The 24,271-nt window shown below is 37.2% G+C and overlaps 2 protein-coding genes across 2 annotated transcripts; both read right to left on the reverse strand.

The window, feature by feature from the left end:
• Window positions 1-1,073: 1,073 nt before the first annotated feature.
• Window positions 1,074-6,676, reverse strand: ppp6c (protein phosphatase 6, catalytic subunit). Its single transcript, XM_062989128.1, has 7 exons — window positions 6,583-6,676; window positions 3,634-3,729; window positions 3,474-3,539; window positions 2,579-2,720; window positions 2,416-2,495; window positions 2,007-2,216; window positions 1,074-1,905 (listed from the first exon to the last, which is right to left on the reverse strand). The coding sequence occupies exons 1-7, from the start codon at window positions 6,655-6,657 to the stop codon at window positions 1,657-1,659; spliced, it is 918 nt and encodes a 305-aa protein (XP_062845198.1). The 5' UTR covers window positions 6,658-6,676; the 3' UTR covers window positions 1,074-1,656.
• Window positions 6,677-8,412: 1,736 nt separating this feature from the next.
• Window positions 8,413-20,379, reverse strand: myo1hb (myosin IHb). The gene is made up of 32 exons (XM_062989042.1): window positions 20,312-20,379; window positions 19,183-19,344; window positions 18,846-18,961; window positions 18,180-18,378; window positions 17,626-17,706; window positions 17,336-17,515; window positions 16,973-17,071; window positions 16,763-16,876; window positions 16,430-16,501; window positions 16,060-16,179; window positions 15,907-15,974; window positions 15,419-15,524; window positions 14,694-14,774; window positions 14,507-14,598; window positions 14,028-14,122; window positions 13,864-13,910; window positions 13,693-13,773; window positions 13,439-13,544; window positions 13,211-13,328; window positions 12,496-12,609; window positions 12,336-12,412; window positions 12,122-12,190; window positions 11,933-12,017; window positions 11,645-11,807; window positions 11,422-11,505; window positions 10,883-10,976; window positions 10,716-10,771; window positions 10,399-10,534; window positions 10,246-10,316; window positions 10,046-10,143; window positions 9,680-9,779; window positions 8,413-9,293 (listed from the first exon to the last, which is right to left on the reverse strand). Exons 2-32 carry the CDS (start codon window positions 19,306-19,308, stop codon window positions 9,267-9,269), a joined length of 3,075 nt encoding a protein of 1,024 aa, XP_062845112.1. The 5' UTR covers window positions 19,309-19,344; window positions 20,312-20,379; the 3' UTR covers window positions 8,413-9,266.
• Window positions 20,380-24,271: the final 3,892 nt, after the last annotated feature.

The following is a 24,271-nucleotide window of genomic DNA, read 5'->3' on the forward strand; positions in this document are numbered from 1 at the left end:
GTTTGCATGTTCTCCCCATGTCTGCGTGGATTTCCTCCAAAAACATGCAAGTGAGTTGACTTGGAGATACAAAATTGTCCATGACTGTGTTTGACATTAACCTTGTGAACTGATAAATCTTGTGTAATGAGTAACTACCGTTCCTGTCATGAATGTAACCAAGGTGTAAAACATGATGTTAAAATCCTAATAAATAAATGTATTTAATTAATATATGTAATTAATTAATTAAAGTTTACTTTCGTTTGCTCCCAACTTACAGTTTACTGCTGGCCTATAACTTGAGATTTTTATATTTTTTGTGACTGATGCTCCTGCAGTGTAGGCACCAAATATTTGGCCTTTTGGAACTGTTAGTCACCACATGTTGGCTTTGAAATTACACAAATAGAAATGCTAATTACCAGCGCTTTATTAGTAATCAACCTAACTCACTTGTCCAGCTGTGTTTGTAATTATAACTGCCACTTTAAAGTCAAGCCCCTTTTATCTGCCTTTTTTTTTTTTATTAAGATCTTGAGGCTTTATTGCAAACGCTGGTGACGAAAAGCGATTTAACACAAATTGTAAGCATTGGTGCGCTCTCTTGGTACGGAATGTACAATATTTGTATATTTGTACAATATTTGTATTGGGTATGTAATAAGAAGAATTAGAGGGAACATTATTTGCGAGCTAATCATAAACTGTTCCACTCATAAAATATTGGAAGTGTTTAGCTGCAAATCACCAGTTGTTAATTTATATTACAAACAAGACTGTAAAAAAGATCATCACAGAATGGCACTCACAATATTTAATCTTAACTTCTGTAGTTTAGCACTGACACTTTCAAATAAAGGAAATTAAATAAGGACAGCTCACACTACTATTAATTAGGGTTTATGCATTATAAAGGTTGTTGTAATGATACAATATTAATATCTAGTATGTATTTCGCCAACATGTATAGTACTTTGCCTTACATAAAGCAAAAAACATATTTTTATTTAGCCTTCTCATTAAGCAAATATTAGATAATTCAAGCTAAAACACTTCAAACAGTACTAAATAATCAAACAATCAGCACATAATTAAGTTAATAATAAAGCAGTTTATTTTCAATATTTAATTGGTATGTGTATCGCCATTTCTACAATAATAAAATACAACAAATCTGAGAAAAAAAGAGAAATAAATCAATACAATTATTTAAATGTACAAAATAATCACAGCCTCCACTGTCTCGTCGGCTGGTCCACCCTCACTCCAGTCTCGCTTCAGTATTCATTACACCACATCACTTCTGTGTCTGTGGATAACCAGGCCAGATTAAACCACAGTTTAATTAAACACTCTCGGCCTAACTTGTGTGCGTGGGATTTTTTTCTGGAATTCTAGTACCACATATGATTACATCCCATGTATAATGGATTAATATAAAGCACCAAAGGAGCTTTACTTACTCTTCACATGACAATCATGAAATATTCAGCTCTGATGTAACAGTCCATCATAATCTAATTTTGGGGAACATGGTGAGTGTAGATGCACTTAAAAAAAACAAAAAAAAAACATCTGGTTTAAAAAAAACAACAACAACAAAAACCAAAACAAAGGTTGGGCAAAATGAGAAACAGAGGAGGGTGGACTCGTTGGGCATCACAGACCTCGCCCTCAGAGGAAGTAGGGTGTTGTGGTTCTGGGTGGTATGACCCGCTCAGAGTCGGGCACGGCACGGAACAGCTTGGGCTCACGTGTGTTTACATCCTTAAACACCATGATGGAGGCGATGTTGCCGCAGCGGTAGCAGTAGTTTGGTGCTGACCAGACGGTCACTAGCTTCTCATCAAACATAAACTTGTAGCCCTCATGAACAAGCTGATGAGCACGGCAGATTAGCTTCAGGTTGTTGATATGGACAAACTTAAGAAAGAGGAAAGCAAATACACAAAATTACAACGTAAAAACAGCTAGTGCCTTACAGTAAATACAAATCTGACTATTAATAAACTGAATGTAGTTACCTCATTGGTGACCTTGGCACCAAACAGCCAGCCAGCACCCCGTGGGCTGATGGCCCAAGTATCAACGTCTTCTGGATCAGACCAGACAAGGTCGCAGAACGCCCCCTTATGCGGGATTTCCTGGTTCCGCTCAATGGTGCGAATCTGGTCTAGGGTCTTGATGTCAGGTGAAAGGCCACCATGCACACACAGGATTTGCTCGTCTATCAACTGTGGATGAAATGAAGCACATTTGGCTATCAATTCAAAAGAAAAAACATCTTCAGCATCTTCCTCTTTCCGTTCTGAAGTCAAACAGTAGAGGGCTCTCTAAACTAAAACTGCACAAATCTCATGTTTCCCTTATGACAGTGCCTAGAAAATATTGTTATTGGTATTACTTAAAAAATAGGCTAAAAAATGGACTTACGGCAGCAACAGTAAGCATGTCAAACACTTTAGTGCAATATCGCCAGGCATTGGCATTTCCATACTTTGTTTGGCACTCATCTGCAGGATGAAAGAAAACAATAAGCCTGCAGTTTTAAGTTTTTTAATTAACAATGTGTAATTATATACATAAATAAACTCACCATAAAAACCATATACTTGTGTGATCTGTCTGCTCTCGTGATTCCCACGCAGCAGTGTGATGCGGTCTGGCCATTTGGCTTTAAGTGCTAGCAGGTATGTGAATGTCTCTAAGCTGTAATACCCTCTGTCCACAAAGTCACCCTGGGGAAAGCAAGAGATCAATAGCAATTAATTAAACAGTCTAGATGTGCACCACGCAGTGGTCATGACTGAAATGACACGAGTAACTAGTAGAAAATTTCATATAACATTAAGACAATAACATTACAATATTGCTGGAATATTCAATCTTATCAGCAAATAATCAGTATGACTGCAAGTCTTTAATAAATAAAATACAAACACACTCAACAAACAAGTCAACGTGTTCAATCAGTTGGACTTGGTCTTCAAGAGTTGGATCATGAAAAGTCCATTTCAATGCTCATGTGATTATGAAAGTAACTGTCAATCTTCGGACTGAGAAATGCGTTCACAACAAACGCAAAGGCAACTGTAAATTAAATTCTAACGCTGACTGCCATTCTGCCCCTGGTGGCACAGCGGTCTTTTATGCTAGCCCACCACCGCTGGGATACGGGTTCAAATCTCAGCGGTGCTATCAGCCAGGCGAGCATCTACACACGCACACAATTGGCTATGTCTGAGAGATGGAGATGACCAAACCCCTGCAGTGGATTGGCGCCCTGTACAGGGTATTTCTGCCTTGTGCCCAGTGTTTCCCGATGGCACAGGACCTGCCATGACCCTGATTAAGATAAAGCAGTTAATGAAAATGAAGTGAGATGGGTAAGGGGTATGCATATGCTGACATATACATTGCATGTATACATCCCACCTGCAACTGATTAAAGAGAGTAAATATTAATGGTCCTGAAAATATAATGATCATACCATAAAAATGTAATTTGTGTCTGGTACTTGTCCTCCAGTTCTGAAGAGTTCACATAAGTCATAAAACTAGGATGCAAAAAATAAATAAATGTTATTATTAGGGTCATAACATTTTAATTACTAATTATAAAAATGTGTTAGTGTGATGGATTGTTTGTACCTGTCCATGAATGTCCCCACAAACGGTGACTGGAGTGGATACTGGCTGTACATTTGATTCCTCTAGTAGCAGGTCACATACATAATCACACAATCTCTGTCATGACAAAAAACCGTTCATTTTGATTACACAAAATGCTTTCTGATACCAAAGAGTGCCAGGTTAACACCCTGTGGTTTTAGTGCACTTTCATGATCATTACCCATAAAACATAACATACATAACATATACTATATAACATATTTTAGATAACAGTGTGTGGTATCATGTATTCAGTGTCAGATTATACAATAAGATTCTTTACTAGCATATCAGCAAATACACCAAGTCATGACATAATTGTGGCAAAATAATGCATTTACATTTTGGGCATTCAGCAGATACTTTTATCCAAAGCAACTTACAAATGTAAATGAATACAATACAAGCAGCTGAGGGTTAAAGGCTGGTGGTTGAACTAGTGACCCTCCAATCACTAGTCCAAAACCCTAACCACTTAGCCAACGCGGCCCTAATACTTATGCTCCAATAAAACACCATTTAAATTAGGAAGACAGCAAGTTTGGATTGGCACAATAGTACATGAAATGCCCATTCTTCATGTGTATATTGGTATGAATATGTAGGTAAATAGCAACGTTCAAACATCACTCAATGAATCTCTTGTTTAAACAATATAGTGTCATGAAGTTTTACATCACCCCCTTCAATCCATCTATTTTATATAAACCTTACAGTTTGTTTATTAGGATTTTAACGTCATGTTTTTACACTTTTGGTTACATTCATGACAGGAACGGTAGTTATTCATTACACAAGGTTTATCAGTTCACAAGGTTATATCAAGCACAGTCTTGGACAATTTAGTATCTTCAATTCACCTCACTTGCATGTCTTTGGACTGTGGGAGGAAACCGGAGCACCCGGAGTAAACCCACGCAGACACGGGGAGAACATGCAAACTCCACACAGAAAGGACCTGGACCGCCCCACCTGGGGTTCGAACCCAGGACCTTCTTGCTGTGAGGCGACAGTGCTACCCACTAAGCCACCGTGCCGCCTAAACCTTACAGTCCTGACCTTCTCATCAAATTTATTTGGCCACAACAGCAATGAATTGTATCCTGGTGAGTATGGCACGTGTTCCAAGAACACCAATTTTAAATCACAACCCAAGAAAAGCTTTTCCGTAACAACAAATCAGACTAACCATGTTAATGTTGCGTTATTAGATTATTTAGTATGTGTAGATGCACTGAATGCATAAAACGTTACTCCAAACAGTGGCACAACAGTGCAGTGGCTTAAACGAGTGTCCCAAAGTGTAGTCTGAGCCTTGCCTCAAGTCACACACTTTGAAGAGTTTGGCATGCTCTCCATGTACATGTGTTTTCCTTTGGGTACTCCTACTCTAATTTGGCACTATGGGTGGGTAAGTTTGTGAGTGATTAAGTTAATGAAGTGATTTGGCACCTTATCAGGGTTTTTTGTGCTGTATTGTGGAGTGGTGCCAGACCCACCAAGACCAGGGTAAATTTATTTATTTATTAGGATTTTAGCGTCACGTTTTACACTCTTTGGTTACATTCATGACAGGACAGATAAATACTCATTACACAAGATTCATCAGTTCACAAAGTTAATGTCAAACACAGTCATGGACAATTTAGTGTCTCCAATTCACCTCACTTGCATATCTTTCGACTGTGTGATGAAACCGGAGCTCTCGGAGGAAACCCACACAGACACTGGGAGAACGTGCAAACTCCACACAGAAAGGACCCGGACCGCCCCACCTGGGGATCGAACCCAGGACCTTCTTGCTGTGAGGTGACAGTGCTACCCACCGAGCCGCCCTGAGGGTAAATTTAGTGAATGAATAAATAATGAAAAATGAATAAATAAATGCAGCAATGGTGTCACTGCACACTGCTGACACACATGACACAAATACTATAAACGTTTAGTTGCCTCTCAGGTTGATGGAAAGTAAAATATTGCAGTGCAGTTAAAGACATGAAATGCATTAAGTGTCTGAGACAGACTGTACCAGCACTGATACAAAACCAGATGTGCACACCAGATAAATACTATCCAAATAATCAGGACGGCTAAGACTAAAAGACTAGCTGCATTTTACATTTTAAAGTGTGCTGTTTTGGAAGATAATGTTCATCATTAAACATCTGTAGTGTGTTTGTGCAGATGTTTATGTTTTTTCAGAATTCTGGAAGGTGAAAGAAGGTGTGTCAGTTGTGCATTGCACAGCTAATTATAGCAAATTTACCCGCCGAAGTCACATTATTATATAGCTAATTTACCACTTAACAAAATACACCATGCTAACATTAATGTGTAATATGTTAAAAAATACTGCTCCAATTACTTCATATATAACTGAATATACACTTCCATGCTAGATGTTAGCTCGTGTGCTAGCGACGCAGATAACGTTTAAAAATAACGTGTTTTGTTGTAACTGTTTATTGTTATTAGGGCTTATTACAAATAGTATTTTGTTAAATGTATATTTTCGAAAAAGCTGAAGGTATTTAAATCAATACAAGTGAATTAAAAACGCAGTGTAGTTGCAGAGCAGGTTGTTTTCCCACCCATATAGCGACAATTCCCGCCTCCTGCGCTATAATTGGTTAGAAATATTCCGCCTTCTGCTATGATTGGTTATTGTTCTTGAATGTAAACCATCAGCCAATCAGAAGCATCACAGAGTACTCGCCGATCCTTCCGTAACAGGCGGGATTTAACCGAACTCGAGTGTAGCCAAAAATGCTACACTATAACGCTAGTACAGGGTTACCAGAGCTAAATTGCTAACACTAGCGTTAGCAGTTCGGCCTGCTTTAGTGAGACCGACTGAAAATGTAATTTCGAAATGAAACAGTCGAGCGGAATTTTTAGATGTAAATCGTGCACTCATATAAGTCTCACCTTTAAATCGTTTTCTGGAAGATATTTGCACTGCCGGGCAATGTCCACATACTTGTCCAGATCCAACGGCGCCATTTTAAGAACAACAACTCATTCTCCAGTGCAGAGGAAGTGCATTTACGTCACAACATGCAGCCTGAGCTGAGCTCACACCAGAGCCGCTACAGTGTGTTAGCAACACAGAACTCAACATGGGACAGAGATTCCCTCATCAAAATCCAACCAAATGTGTAAAATACTTCTGTATTAAAAAGAAAAACCAGCCTGGACCTCCTCATGCGACTGATAACGTGTATAAGGACCTAGTGTAACCAAATGAACAGGTGGAAACAGGTGTGCCTGAGCTTGGTTGATGTAAAAAGGCTCAGACACCCAGGTCTTAACTATTTACTCCAAAACACACTACCCTGACACTTTTCTGTACAATTTCCTCATATGAAAAAAGCAGTAGCTAACTATGACACACCCTCCACCATATTTCACAGCTGTTTGCGTCTTGGTTCCCAGTAGGGTTGCCAGCCGTCCCGTAAAATACGGAATCGTTCCTCATCTGGAAACTAAACGTAGTGTTCCGTATCGAACTGATACGGGATGCACTTTGTTCCGTATTTTTATCAATGGGAGAGAAATGCTGCAGACTAGACTGAGGCAGGCCGATATGTATGAAACAGAAGGAAACTGCTGCTACCGCGTGAATTAGAAAGCACAGCCTAAATAAAACATTTTGATAATGTTCCTATGACGGTGTAAGACCCGTTATATTTTTTATAGGTGCAACCCTAACTGCCCCCCACTCCAGCTCAGGTAAACACCCGCCATCCCACCCCCCACCCTATGCCTTCCGCCAACCCGCCAGCCCAGGGTGTTCCTTATTTCCAGTTCTGAAAGTTGGCAACCCTAGTTCCCAGTGCTGTCAGAATCCCAGTTTCTTGTGACAGTGGGGTGGCACAGTGGCTCAGTGGGTAGCACGGTCGCCTCACAGCAAGATTCTGGGTTTGATCCCCGAGTGGATCCTTTCTGTGTAGAGTTTGAATGTTCTACCCGTGTCTGCGTGGGTTTCCTCCGGGAGCTCCGGTTTCCTCCCACAGTCCAAAGACATGCGAGTGAGGTAAATTGGAGATACAAAATTGTCCATGACTGTGTTTGACAGTAAACTTGTGAAGTCATGAAATCTTGTGTAATGAGTAACTACCGTTTCTGTCATAAATGTAACCAAAGTGTAAAACATGATCCTAATAAATAAATACATTTACTCTAAATCACTGACATTCTCCTGTACAATTTCCTCATATGAAAAAAAAACAACTATGATACACCCTCCACCATACTTCACAGCTGTTTTCTTTTTGGTGCCCAGTAGTGTCAGAATCCTAGTACCTTTTGACAGTTCAGCTGTATGTTCATAAGAGGATAGAATTAAAATACTATTGACATCTTGAGTGTACATACACTTGAAAGAGACATGTTTGCCATCCACTTAATTTATACCACAGTAACTATTAAAACCTTTTTCAACCACACCACTGTTCAAATCTGTTTCTGTCCAAAATAATACAGACAGGCACATCATATTACTTACTTGGAAGAGAAAGTAAACACCTGTTTATTTTTTTCTTCAGTATCTACAAGTCTTTCTCTCAGTTGTGTCTTTCTCGCTAGGATCATGGGAGTGAGGCACTGGTACATGTATTTTTAGTGCAGACAGTAATTAAAAATTTAAAATACAGTGAGCATATGCAAGAAAACAACAATGTGAACCAAATTCATGAAATAAAGCACAAAAATCATGTTTTTTTGCAAATAAGTTTAACAAATTTGGAAATCATTACATTTCATTTTTTAAGCAACTTACATTTTGTCCCAACTTTTTGGGTTTGACGGTTTATAATATACAAGTATCAAAATTGTTTACTATTTAATTAGTAAGGACAAAAGAATCACACCTGCACCTACATGTCAGTTATTACACTTTCTATATTAAAACGTGAGCATCTTAAAACATTATATCTGCCACAGTTCATTAGTTCTGGGGTTAAATGAATGTAGTTTACAGAAGTGAAAACAATTAATGCAGACATAAGATGCTACAGTTCAATTCAGTACATTTCATATTGAATTCACAGTTGTATTGTGCAGTAATGTCTGTACACAAAGTCAAATAACATGCTACAGTTATACACTGATATACAAAAAGCATAAAACGAAAACTTATTTGCTACATCCAAGGTATAATAGATATAATATATATTATATATAAATAAAACCATTATTTATGCTTATTATTATTTATATAAGTATATCATGGTTACATTGCAGCAGATGCACTTATTAAACAGTGATCAAGCTTTTGATTTCCTTTAATTGTCTCCTAATATAAGATATTAATATTAATACAGAGTATTTATGTCTGTATGGTATGGTCACAGATAATTATTAAGAAAAAAAAAGAATAATTTTATGTCATCAAGTTCATACAGAAAATATGCAACTAACAGGACATTATATATAGTTCTGATTTACATATTCAGTGTGGTCTCTGGTAAAAAGAAAACTTACACAGAAGACAATAAATGTAGTAGAAAACAACTGTGTGTACTGTTGTACTCTAGACGTCAAATGATTTCACTTTTGCAGATACAACTTCATGTCAGTTCATGGCAGGGTCAGTGTCCTGTGGATAGAAGTCATCGAGATTTTGTCTTGGCAGACTCCTGCAAAAAGAAAACAAAGTAAATTTATAAATTAGTAAGGTGAACATACACATGTTCTGTATTTTTGCCTAGAAGTAAGTGGACATCCTAATTATTGAGTTTAGATGTTTTAGCTATGTAATCATTTATATGAAATAATTTATATGCTTCAACTTTGTGGCAGCATTTTGACAAAAGGGGGAGGGGAGCAAATTGCCTCCATATTAATGACCATGATTTTGGAATGGGATGTCCAAAAATTATGGTCTGGTCTACAAACGTTCGGCCATCTAGACAAGGTCTTTGTAAAATCCTTAAATAATGACCCAAATACATTATATGTCACTTAGAATCAAGAAATTAACTTAAAAGGTCAATGCATAGCACTTAAAAAACTGACAGCTCACCACCATTAGGTGTCCGTTCTTAGCTCTGTACACCATGGATTCACTGCTGCTCTTGAAGTCCACAACGCCCTCTCGACCAGGCTGGATATCAAACCTCACACTGCAAAAAGGTACAAGTTCAGATAAATCCACCTGGGCAGTTATTTTGAGGATATCACTATAACTCACTATCACTATTTTAGGCGCATTAACTCAATGGAGGGGCGTAATTGCCCTAATGGTGCACATGAGCTTGCAAGCACTTAAACTGGCCTGACATAAAGTGTCGTTTAGATTAACAGGGAAGACAATGCATGCCATCTCTACTACACTAACACTAGCAAGGTTCACTTAGGGTCAAGACTAAATCAGTATTAGATTTCTCACCTTTCTTGAACCACTTTGACAAGGTTGTGTTTTTTTGACACCACGCACAGTTTGGTCAAAGCCTCATACAGGTAATCACACTGAAGCACCAGGTCTCCCTAAAAAATAAAAGTACCAAATATATTCTTCCAAAATCAACACATATCAACACTCTGCAAACTTTTTAAAACCATGACCAGAAACATATCGAGTTTTCTTACTTTTTGTTTGATATCTTCACATGTAACATGAAGAATCAGAAAGTTGTCACTCAGGTTACTGACAGAAACACCTGAAAATGTTAAATAGTCTTTATGCAGTGTAGCAGTAAAAGCACTCAATTGCACAAACACACAACTTTGGCATTCACTTACCTTTCAATGCACTGTAATCCACTCTCTGCTTGATCTTACCCTCTTCCACTAGGTACGCAGCCTTCTGGGAGAAAACCAGCTGCCGGAAGCGAGGACGAAACCCATTCCTGTCGTACTTTATCACAGGGACACTGTACTGCACACAGAAAAAAGCAACACAGATTACCATCCAAGATAATCTCAGTGTGTGTCTAACACATTTTACTTTTTTTGTACTACTGCATATTATTTTAAAGAGCAATTCTTATTTAATCTTATTTATGTATTTTTTAAAATCCGGGTAAGAGGTTTTGGGTTGAGGACTAGTAGACTAGTACCTTGATGCCCTCAGGGCAAATCGCTTGCAGAGCACGTATGTTCATATCCTGTTCATCTGAAAAGAGTGTCAATATTAAATATGAGTATTTTACCTTTAAAACACATAATGTAGAGTTATCTGTGTTTAAAACAATGTTTATCCAGTAATGTATGGTTATGTTCATACTTATCCTGGTCTTGAGGAACGGATGGCACACACTCTGTGGATAGCTCTCCTTTTTGCCCTTGAAGATGTCACTGGCCAGCACTTTGATTTGCAGCTGCATTACAACATATAACATGGAGATTTTAAACTTAATTCTACTCATATATATATATACTTTAAATTAAAGCACATACATTTATATTTCAACAAACACTTGTTTGGGGAATACAATTAAATACTTTAAAGGCTTGCTTTAAATAATCTTAATTTTATTGTATGTTATTTCCTTAAATAAGATAATAAGATAAACATAATGAACACATTTAAATGAGGACAATTTAAATAAAAATTAAAGCACATACATTTATATTTTAACAAACACTTGTTTGGGGAATACAATTAAATACTTTAAAGGCTTGCTTTAAATAATCTTAATTTTATTGTATGTTATTTCCTTAAATAAGATAATAAGATAAACATAATGAACACATTTAAATTAGGACAATTTAAATAACAAACACACATACAGACCCATAACAAATTAAAATGTTATTTATTACCTGTGCTTTCCTCTGTGCAGTGATTCCTTGCACATACCTCCGCACCAGGAGTCGTGTGTATAACTTTCTCAGCAGTGCAGAAGTCTATAACACACACATCATCATCTATACAGCTGAATTCTGGACATTCATTCTTTACAGTTCTGACATGCACAGACCTTTCTACTAATACAAACAAATGAACATGACTAATCTTAGTTACTACAAAATGTAAAAGCTGTACCTCCTGCATGATGGGAGGGGGCGTTAGCCATGTGCTTTTATCCAGCACTGATACGGGCAGATTATCTTTGAGTCGGGTGAGGTAACTCTGTCGAACAAAAGCCAGAAACTCTGAGTTGTCCACATTGGTTGGCTGATTTCTGCTCATAAAGCCTTTGATGAATCTAAAAGAACAGAATGTTTACTAGAACATTAACACTTCAGCACATCACAGATTATGTACCAGCAAATCAGGTAAGGGCTTCATAAAATGAGTAACTAAACTATTTGTATGATTTTAATGTCTCACTTCTTTATGACTTTGACAGCCCAGGCTCTTTTCTCTCGCTCTTTTCTGGCTTGTAAACCTCGCCAACAAGCTTCAATCTTGGTAGCTAAAGAAAAACAGTTTGGAATTATATTCCTGCCACATTTAAGCCTTTCCTGTATCTTTATGATATTTAACAGATAAGATGCATTACAGGTTTGGCATTGATACCTGCTTCTCTTTGCCTCAGGAAATCCTCTTTCACCCTATAGCCTTTGTATTTGGCTTGAATTCTTGTAGCTTTAAAAAAAAGTTTAAAAAAAAACATTATTACAAACATACAGCTGAAGTCAAAATGTCATTTCAGTAAGTGTTTCGGTGAAAAACTAATCAGAACACTCAAACACACAACAAAATGCAATTTTGTTGAATATTGAGGTCTTACCCAGTTCATGTCTACAGATATCAAAGGCATCTTCAGTGGCAAACAGGGTTTGGGGGTGACGAATGAAGATTTTGGTCCTGTATAAGTCCAAAATGTATCAATCTGAGGTGAGCACATAGTAAGTAAGTCTAGACTTTGAAGTAGATGGGTAATGCATTACCTGCCCATCCTGTATTCATTTGGTTTGTAGCCCAGATGTTTCACAAGACACTTCACTCCTTCCGCTGGGGTCCCTTTCCAGTTGGGCCATGTGTCTGGACACAAAGCTTTGTACCTGTACACACCAACATAATACATGGCATTCATGTGGCCATTTTTGTTACATTTACCCTGTTTACATTGCTAACAAACACACCTGGTAAATATATCAGTCCATTTTAGCACTAACTGCTTTGTAAGAGTTATGGTTGCAATTGGTCTAGAGACTTTGGGAAAAGTGGGATCAAGACTGCTGTACAACCACTGGCTGATAAGCCAACAGTTTATTGCAGAGTATATTACTCATTGCAGCTGTTACTCATTTACTCTCTCACACCTTGTGGCAAGTGGTTTAGCCCACCTACCTACATAGTTTTGGTAGGAAATCCACATAAACACCTATGTGTACATGGGAAGAACATGCAGATTTTGAACACCAGAACCAGAATTCAGAAGATGGGCCAACACTTGTGCAATCAGGTCAAGCATTGATGAGAAGCTCAAGCCTTGCTCACAAACAGTAGGATTGAGGTCAGAAGAGTTCCTCCACACCAAATTCATCAGAACATGTTTTGTAAATGAGTAAATAAGTAAATAAGTCGAAGGGGTGTCCACATACATTTGTCCATTTGTTTATTAATGTACTACCACAGTATACATTGCCGCATCGTTCTCACCTTTTAAGGAAGACCTCGTATCTTCGGCGGTAAGCGAAACCAGCACGTCTTACTCTCAAGTGCTCCATCAGACCCAGATACTTGACCTGGTGCCTCACCATGACATCATCGAAACGATCTACAGGTTAAGAAGATGAGAGACTTGAGACAGGGGGGTCGGTACTACCGTGATGTAAAACATTCAGCATGACTAAATGGTCCCTTAGAGGTGTGAAGTGAAAGGCTCACCTGGCTGCTTGCCGTTATTGGGTTTCAGACAGCGTACGTACCATGGCTCCTTAGACATGAGGATTTCAGTCAGGCTTGCCAGGCTGCATTTAAACTGGGTGGCAACCTGGTACATAAGAGAAACACAAGCTACCAAAATTTCTATTGGCATTTAAAGAAAAATGCTTTTACTGCCACACAGATAAAAATGAACCTTCTAATTTCTAAATCTTCTGAATTAAATCATTTTAAGCAGTATGTTCAACCTTATTTACCGTTTCAGGTCTTTTCTTGCTGTCTGGCTCGGTGGCAGGAAAACACTGCAGTATAATGGGATTTTTTGATAACCTCATAACCTATTTAGGAACAGTATTTACATTATAATTAGACTTCAGATATTAACCCAAAATCTGATCAACAAATCACGTTGCAGTGCTTGGACTTACATCTTTAATGTTCCTGTAGAGGAGATCATTATTCTTGTCAAGGAATCCTGATGAAAAAAAGTGTCTAGTTAAATAGGATAAAAGAAATCTATTTTTAAAGCAAGGTTTGTCCATATTATTACAACTAGACTTAGAAAGAATGGAAAAACCATTAGTTGTTTTACCGGTGACATTGTAGGTGACCTCTCCAGCATAGTGAAGGAGGCGAAAGTCCCCTCGTCCCAGGGTCTTGCGTGTCTTTTGGTCAGCCAGTTTGTGCCTGCAAATCGCAAATGTTTTGCATGTTCTTTAGAATAAAACCCCATTTTAACAAAGTGCATGAAAGTAGAAACCCATTGTATTTGTATAGCACTTTTATTACTAGCCATTGCCCTACATGATGTTTTTACAACTACATCGGGTTCATAAAGCTGTTATGCACTTGATGAACGGCTTAAGATTGGGATCGAAAAGAAATTTCAGTGGCAGAGCTTGCAATAAAATCCTGAAATAAGACGTCCAGATTTAATAAAGAAAAGGAGATCAGAAGGAGATCAGAAGTGTTTTACATCACTTTATTTATGTTTAGGTTAAAGACTTTATTTAGGTTTATATAAGCATAATAGAGTATTGAGTATTTATTCAATACTCAGGGCACACTTACGTTACAAAATGTGGATGTCCAGCCATCTTTTCCTCAAGTTTCTCGAGGAATGTTAGATCTGTGGCCTCCCCTGGGCGCATGCACTCTTCATCCTGCGAATAAAAGTCAGACATTACAGAATAAAGGTGAGAAAAAAATAAACAAATCTAAGACGTGTGGCTTTTTATAGGTGACCTGTATTTCTCACCAGCACTGAAATGATGCCTCTGTGTTTTTCCTCCACAAGGTCACAAATGATCTTGTTGTTGAAGTATGGCACTGGCTCCCACTGTTCAAATATATAACAGCATGAGATTTTAACACAAAAATGTTTTATTTCTTAAAAACTTCACAGGTTTTTAGCTTGTCCAAAATAAAACATGTTATTATCTAGAGAATTGTAGGCCACATATTGAGCAATATACAGTATCATCCTTTTTTATCAGCAAATTATAGTATAAAAATTAAATAATAATATAATTTTGAATAATGTGGATGTATCATACACATGTGAACTATTTGCAGCCTTGCATTTGATTAAAATATCAACCCCTTTTCTGCAATCAAAACACAAAAAAGCCAGACTGTACTTTTCCAAAATGCACATTGACAAACCACAGTCCTACTGGGAGAATCTGCTTTGGAAAGAGGAAAAAAGCTGGAATGTGATTAAAAAACACCAAGTGATTATAGGAGAAAAATACAAAGCTTTCAAAGAAAAGAAAAGAACACTGTTCATGAGTGATGTTTTGGGGCAAAATGAAGTCAGAAGGCTCTCAGGAAGAAGATCTTTTTGGCTACATCTGTATATAAAATATATCAGTATATACAGGACACATGGCAGGAATACACCTGAAAGCATTAGGTTTGATCTAGAAGAAAGATGAGAAATCTACAACGTCATGCACAGAAAACAGTATGGTGCTTAATCACCTCAATTCCCTCCATCTCGTATTCTTCCTGCTCTGATTTGATGGTGAGCTGGATGAAGAGCTGCTGAAGTTTTTCATTGCAGTAGTTTATGCAGAACTGTTCAAAACTAATCAGACACAAAACCCAGTAATTATTAAAATTCATTATAACCACAACAGCCTTAAAATATTCTGTAAACTTCTGCAGATAGTCACTATATATAATATATAGATTTATTTTTTATTAGTTTTAACATTTGAATTGTTTTAAAAATCACATCAAATTTCAATCTTTAAGCCACAAATCAAATTGAATCAACCAAACAAAAAGTAAAACATCTCCATGTGATTTAATGAGCCTTTGTATAAGATTTGAATACTAAAATTCATCCTGTGTTTTTTTCTTGGATGTGTTCACAGAGCCTGCTCGTACTATATAATGTAGACACGTTTATATTATTATTATTTCTAACATCTGTTAACAATGTGATATTTCTTGTGAGAATTTACCTGTTCACATCAAACACTTCAAATCCGTAAATATCCAGAAGGCCAATCACAGTTTTTCTACTTGAGTCCTGTAATGTCAAACACCTTTAGTTTATCAATAAACTAGTAATGTTCAGATCTCAACTCTTCTGACAGTAAATTAGAGGAACTTGCCTTGTTTGCCAGTGACTCGTTGATTTTATAAACCAGCCATGTGAATGTACGATCGTAGATTGCTTTGGCAAGGGCATCCCTGGCATATTTAGCATGATCCACTGTGAATGGGCTTAAAACCTGTTTTTTATTTAGGGATATAAAAAGACTAGATTAGCAGTTACTGAAAATCTAAATCAGTTATTCACTGAGTTTAATCAAAAGGTGTACAGAACACAAAGGGTTTGGTGGAAACTAGTAATTAAAACATTAAGCTTTTTTAGATAACTATTAGTATAGCCTCTTGTTTTCATTTCTCAGCATTTTTGATCAAATAATGAATTGACATTAAAGTGAAAAAAGTAAAAGAAAGGGACTAAATGTTAAATACCTCCTCTGATTTGGCTTCAATCTTTCTGTGAATTAAACCTTCCTCTAACACATCAGCAGGAATCCCCAACAACTGTAAAGGACAACGAAAAGAAAGAAAAAAGAATGAAAAGAAAGACAAGAAAGAATGGAGGAAGAAATTAAAAAAGTACAAAGAGAAGGCAGTAAAATATAAGGAAACCAGGTGGGGTGGAAGTAAGTATGATGTAGGTATGAAAAAAGAAAAACAGAGAAAGGAAAGAAATGAAAGAAAAAGTGAGAAGGAGGTCTGTAGTTATAGACTTGAGTATTTGTAACTGTGTTATTTGTAAACATAACTGTAAGTTGGTCTAACCTTAGAAAGCCAGTATATCTCCTCAGTGCCGTGTATTGTGGCGTAACCTCGAGAACTGGCCTCAAACCTCACATTACCAAGATGCAGAACGCTGCCAATGACTGCAAACAAATGCTGTACAAATATCCATAAGAGAAAAAGTCATTTTTGTCAGTTTAAAGTAATTTAGTGCTAATAATAGTGAAACACTGATTGAGCTCGATGACCCACCTCTATATCCTTCTGACTGAAGTCAATAACAGACAAGGCTTTCTGCACCGTTTTCCACTCACTCTTGTCATTGATGGAGCTCACTTTGGCACACGCTCCCTTAAACACAGAAACAAGTGATTAGTAGTGTTCACCAAGTGAGCGTCAGGGTTTACAGTGTTTACTGTACCTAGTAACACAAAGCCTTTATCAACACCTTCACTGTTCAAGGGCTTTATTTTATAATCAAAAAACACATACTGCAGAAAATTCACACTGAAAAAAATAAATCTGGGTAAGGCTAAATGCACTAACAGGTCTTAGCTAAGTCAGATTTAACTATAAAACATGACAAAGATTTCAAATTATGCAGTCACCACATACCTGAACTAGGTACCTATAATGTTGTGCATTTCTTTTCAGACCAAGCCAGCGCAGAAATTCATCTTCTCCACATTCAACTAACTGGTAAAATATATGGAAGTTCCTCTCGCCGTGGTTCTGATGGACCACTCTGGACTTTTCCAGTAGATAGACAAGGATGTGACCACCAACAGCTGCACCCTGCAAGGATGACTATTTAATTATCTGCATTTTGGTCTGACCACAAGACCAAAAAAAAAACTAGAACACAGAATCACTGGACAGAAGAGGAAATATGTGAGAGAATTTACCCGGTGATCAAACTGTATGTCCATGTACTTTCCAAAGCGACTGGAGTTGTCATTTCTCAATGTTTTGGCATTCCCAAAAGCCTGTAATGATGAAGATATTGTAACATGTAGTTGTAATGAACATATAACCTGTAATGATTCAGCTCTACTAGTGATAGCTTAGTGATAGCTTAGTGGTTAAGGTACTGGACTAGTAAACAGAAGGTTGCCGGTTCAAGCCCTGCCACCACCAAGTTGCCACTGTTGGGTCCCTGAGCAAGGCCCTTAACCCTCAATTGCTCATTGTGTTCCGCTCACTGTGTAAGTCGCTTTGGATAAAAGCGTCTGCTAAATGCTGAAAATGTAAATGTAATGTAAATGTACTAATGCTAATGCTTTTCATTTATGGAACCCGTTAAAATTGACATGTGCTTTGTAACAGTACTGGACCAAACAATAAATATATTAAATACAGCCATTGGTAGAAGAGTCAGGCTGGACTTTTCACTATTTTTATCTGTATTTGTATTGCATGCCTATTGAAGATCCATTCAACATCCTGAAGGGATACTGACCTCCAGCACAGGGTTGGACAGAAGGAGTCGATCTCTCACGCTGTCCAGCAGTTTGGTACTAGGACAGCTGACTGCATAGAACTGAAGAATCTTTTTTGAGGCCTCAGTTTTTCCTGCACCGCTCTCTCCCGAGATCAGGATGAAGTGGTTGTTGGTCTCACTGAGCATAGTGCGGTAGACGTTGTCGCCTAGTGCAAAGCTGAAAGGTGGGAAAGAGAAGAACTATATGGCTAATAATAGTTGGACACCTGACTATGAGCTTTTTGGACATCTCATTCCAAAACAATAATATGTGGACCACAGCCATGAATTGAACTTTGGGGGGACATTTACATTAGTGCTTAGTCCCTTAGTATATTGAGGGACATTAGGATATTAGGGGGAGCTTAACTGAATATCGAGGGGGTTTGTCCCACCTCACTGTATACTGTGAAAATGGGCTTGAGTGGACACAAAATTGAGAACTTTTTTAAAAGCCCAACTGACCAACTGTGGAGTTCTAGCAGCAATAAGGAGAAACCTTATCTGATCTTTCCCTCCCTCAGAGAACGTGTCCGCTGAGATTCAAACTAGGGAATATTAGTGCTGCACCACTAAAATACTCAAGTGTTACTTAAGTGCAAATAATTACACTCTCTAACTTCTGCTTCATCTGAAAAAACTCACATATGAGGTGGTAGTTCAAAAAAGTTGACTCCCATGTAAATGTCCATTTGCTTCTTGGTATAGATTCCTAATTCCTTATAGGGGTTTACTGACACCAGCAGGGTCCCAATATAAGTCTGGCAAAAGAAGAGCACACATCATACATGGTTAAAAGTATGTGGACAACACTGCTTATTACTGAGTTCAGATGTTTTAGTCACACCCATTGCTAACAATTTCTGAAATCAATGATATAAAATAAATCCTATGCTTTTAATCATGTGGAAACAACACTAGCTGCTGAGTTACAGTGCTACCCTACGTGTAGTTTTATAAAATAACTGGAGTTAGGACTTACATATATAAGATTTTCATTGAAGCGCTTTCTTAGGTTGTCCAGAAAAGCTGTCTCACTGGTGTAAGCATCCAGCAGGACAAAGTCCTGAATGCCCACTCGATCCCGAGCGGTTAGAGAGCTCTCCATCTTCCTTAAGATCCGATTACACCTTTCCTCCAAACTCTGTAGAAGAACAATTTATTTCTCAGTATTTTATCAGTGTTGATATGTACAGAACTAACATGTTACATCATGAAATACTACTGTTGGATTATACTCACATTACAAATGCACTGAGCAGATGTGATGACACAGTTATTGTACTGTATTACTAATGTGTGAAACCACAATATGTACATGTATATTTTTAACCCAGCAGATTTCCTGATTCAGCAGATTTAACCAGGATCAGCAGTGATAATCATACTGATACTGCATTATAACGGCATATTTGTACGAGTATGAATAAAGCATTATTATACTAAAGCATTGAGTTTTAGAAAATTAGAAAATTTAGAAAAGTATTTCCCCTCACTTTCATTCACTAGCTCTGTGAGGCAGTAAATGACTGAAGCTGCATCCTTATCTAATCTGCTTCCATGTTTTTGAAATGTTGTCAGAATATAGAATAGCATGTTCATCAAAATGAATACAAAATAACCCACCCTACTTTTTTTTAGGAACCTGGAAGGATGTCTGTAGGGAACATTGATTACATTGTACTCTTTTAGAAAAACCACTTTAACCACATTAAACCACTATTAAAAATAATAAATATTTTAAATAGAAAAAGTTTATTTGATGCAATGCCATAGAAGAACCAAATTTATTTCCTACAGAACATTTTGATACTTTAATAGTTCACAGCATCTTTAAAAACTTTACTTTTAAAGGTTCTTTAAAAAATCTGTTACTGATCTCTGATTTAAATAATGATTTAAGTTAGGATGTAAGTTATTATTATTTATTTATTGTTATTTTTATTTATTATTATTATTATTACTATTATTACTATTATTGAACACTTTTTTTAGGTTGTCCAGTAAAGCAGGGCAATGTCCACTCAATTCCTTCATGGTTTTTAATAGTTCACTCACATACTCCTCATTATAAAAATGGCTACAGGTATATATCAAATATAAAGTCTTACCTCTAAAAGCTCTTCTTGCTCCTCTGTATGTGTGTTACAGTTTGTATGTTAAACCTGAGCCAGGTTTAATGTCAAGTGCAAAAGGAAACATGGTCCCAGTGTGTCCACCCCTAGGAAGCTCATCAATAAAGACTTGTAGAGGAAACAGTGATGATAGCTGTGTGTGTGTGTGTGTGTGTGTGTGTGTGTGTGTGTAAGTGTGAGTGTATATGAGGTCTACATTTGCGTGACAAAGAGTTCATTTAAAAATGTAAAACTGTGATTGATGTGAAGCATTTTCCCTGAATTAAATGAAACTCAGTTCAGATGAGCAATGGTGCTAAGGTAAATGTATTCATGTTTTTCTTTCATGGACCAAAATTTCTACAAAACTATTAGTGTAGGCGAAGATGAAAATAGCATTTGCTATCTTTTTATTCTTCCCTGTTTTTATCTTGCTTTCCTGATGTTGTTTCCTTCAGGAACAGATGAAGGACGCAAACACAAACATGCATCAATCAGAACCTATCTGTTTAAAGTCATTTTGTATATTAGGTTGGACAAACAAAAGCAACAGCACATAAAAATGAACTTGACTAATTCACAAATACAAATGTAGCTGGACAGGGAAGTACTAATAAAGAAATATTCTGTATTCTGCCACTGCCATTGTGAACAGCTGTATAAAATATTAAAAATCAAATATACTATGTTGCAACAGTTTGAGGAAAAAACACACCTAACAACTACAACTCTTACTGTTACAACACCATGGATTTTTTCTGAGGTCTGCATTGAATAAATCAATAGCAATGGATCACTTGGGTTTAGTGATTGAGCTGTATAGTCTAATTGGCTAAGTGACTACCATTGGAGAGGCTGGGTATTGTCTCTGTTTGTTTAGAAGTAATGCTAGTTTTTGACTACTGACCCACATTTGGACCTGCGGATCCGGATTGCATTTCCCTTACTGCTGATTTTAAACACATGAATTATGTATCGTACTACATGATCAAGCAGAAGCATGTTTATCATATTTATCTTGACCTTCATAATGTTTCTCAGCTTTGATCCTATCGTACACATTACCGAAGGCCCACTTTTTTAATTCATTCATACAAATCAGGACAAGAAGTCAAATAAAATGAAAAAGATGAATTTAGACAAATTAAAACACATGAAAACCAATGTACACTGGTCAAACAAAACTAAATAAAATTCTCTGGCAATTATTTAGCTTGAGTAAAGAAAGGCAGTGTGTATGATCCCAAGACAAACAAACCCACAACAGTTATGGGTGCATCATATAAGGCTGCTTTTTTGCCAATGGCAATATGGTATTACTTGTCAATAAAGCATATATAGTAGGACCTGCTAAAGAAGAAACTTCATTATTCTAAAAAACTAAATGTTATTTAGCCTCTACCAGTTGAGTTATAAGTGATGCCATCTTATGTTGTGTTCAAAAAGTGTAACATCACTCACTCACTCATTCACAAACATCAATAAAGTTGCAACAGTTACCTGCATTGCTTGATTCAAGAGTGCTGAATACCAAGACTAAAGAATCAACCTGCCAGACGTCTGACTAGATATTACTGCCTGATCCCAGCAGTCATGGTGTCACACTTTCTTCATATTTGCTTAATTCATTGTTTCTTTCCTTATTTCCTTCTCAAAACCCCTTATTCACCTACTTCTCCTATTTCTCTCCTTCATCTGTCTTCGGATGTTATGTAGATCCAGGGTGCTCAGGCAAACTCTTGTTAAACACTTAAAGTTCAAGATAAGATGAACACTGCTGATGGGTAGAGCTTCAGGATGCTGAATCATTCATGGTCGAGCTGCAGGTACACTGGCACTCAGCGCCTCACCTGAGCAGACACTGCCCCACCATGTGTAACACAAGGCTCCGGAAACCCGAAACTGATTCAACTCCCCCACCATCTCCATCCCACCATATCTCCTTCTAGCTATACACAGAACTACAGTGCCAGGGTCTGGTTACTGATCTTTGATTAGGTGGATCCTTTTTCAGATAATTACAAACCACTAGACGGGGCAGGCACATGGACTTGGTGCCAAACATAGTCAATTTTGTAAAGTACTCAATCACTTTAAAGTTTTAGATGGGTGAAAGTGGTTAAGAAATGATTAATTACATTTCTTTACAAGTCAGGTGATTCAGCTGTACAGGTGTTTTAGTTGAATAGTTGTGGGTCGTAAAGGTGTCCTGTACTATAAAAAGCATAGTAATTTCATGATTTTTTTCATACAATTTCAGCCAAGACAGAGCTCAATCCAAGCAATTGTGTTAAGGGTTATACAAGGCAACTCAACAACAGTGGCCTGCTACCCTGGTGTCTGTGCTGGTACTTAAACATAGCTTTACATGTAGCTTAACCACTAACCCACAACTGGCCAAAAACAGCATTACAGTCAAGCAGGGCAAATCTAAAAAGTCTAAAATTCAATTAACTGACTTGTTAAAATGGTGCCATTACATTGTAAAAGTCACTAAGGTTTTTAGTGTTCTACTTCCAGTGTTTGTCTATGGCAGGAGTCCTTAACCTTTTCTCATGTGCAATACTATATTGAGACAGTAATATGAAAGACGAAATAAGATTGGCAGCTAGTCAAATAGAGCATGGTTGGGTCAGCATTGGTTGGGTCAGCATTGAAGCACTCCAGAGGCATTCCTGATGCAGCTTTGTATGACTAAGGGAAAAATGTCTTTAATGATGAGAAATGCTGTTTGTGTAATTCCATGTTAGGTATTAAATTCTTAACCAGCCATTTAAAAAACTAGCAATCAATCTGTTTAAATTCATAACCTGGGGGCATAATCATCAAATTATTTTCTGTTTACAGGAAAAAGACTAGATTATTACACTCCATCAGATGTAGCCCTATAACAAAAATAAATTACATATTTACCTTTGTGGTTGGCAGCAGAACGACTGTGACTTACCAAGATGAAGCAGTTATTGAAAACATTAAAACTCTATTACTATGTATTTTTAAGTCCTAAATAATCCGCTGGATGTTTGCTGCATGGAATTAATCAACCTTCCACCACGAGTCACTCCTTATCTTGGAAAGCAGGAACTGGTAAATGTGGTGAAATCGGACCTTTCTAAGTTGTGTGTGGACAACCTAAGGAAAGTAGTGAGGTCAGGGTAGCACAAGATAGCCATATAAATATTCAGAGCCCTAATTAGGCATGCTCAAGGCCCCGTTTCAGGTAATCCGTAATTTATTAGTGCAAATGGACACTGTGGGTAAATACACATGGAAACGACAAAACTAAAGAAAAACTGGACTTTTAGAGAAAATGCACTGATGTTAAAGCTGTAGTGTGAGTAGTTAGTTTGCATTGTTTTAATCAATACAGAGAAAGAAATATAAAAAAGATGGTCTATTTGGCTTGTGATGGAGACTGGACTGGATATCACATTATTCAGTGGAGGATATGCCTAAATTCTACCCTTTCTTTCCTCTAAGGAATCCATTATTTGTAAAAGTGTCTATAAAACTGACATGTAACATATGAAAGTAACAAATCCCACATAAAGCTGGTGACAGGTTCAGAATTCAAAAATTATAATTTACCTTTTTATGGGTGTAATATTTATTTAACTATGCAGCTAGCTGCTAAAATATATCCAGTCCACTCAGTCTTGTGGATTTAATACATAACATGAACTAATTCTAAATGTATTTTAGCATTACCTAATTTTGAAACGATATGAGTATTTTGTTTTAATAATATGGGTATTATAAGACTTGGAGGAAGACATTCGCATTAGCCACTAATCATTCAACGCGATTTGCTCCCTGGGACATTGTGTACCATGAAACATGGGTTACAGATGCTGCCATCTTCTGGTCATGAGAGGGTTACAGCATAATATTAGTCCCTGATAAAGGAAAAAATGCTGATAAAAGGTTTTCATCGCCTATACAATTAAATAAAATCAA

Source organism: Trichomycterus rosablanca, chromosome 26, assembly GCF_030014385.1.
Source record: "Trichomycterus rosablanca isolate fTriRos1 chromosome 26, fTriRos1.hap1, whole genome shotgun sequence".
In the NCBI taxonomy this organism is placed as follows: Eukaryota; Metazoa; Chordata; class Actinopteri; order Siluriformes; family Trichomycteridae; genus Trichomycterus; species Trichomycterus rosablanca.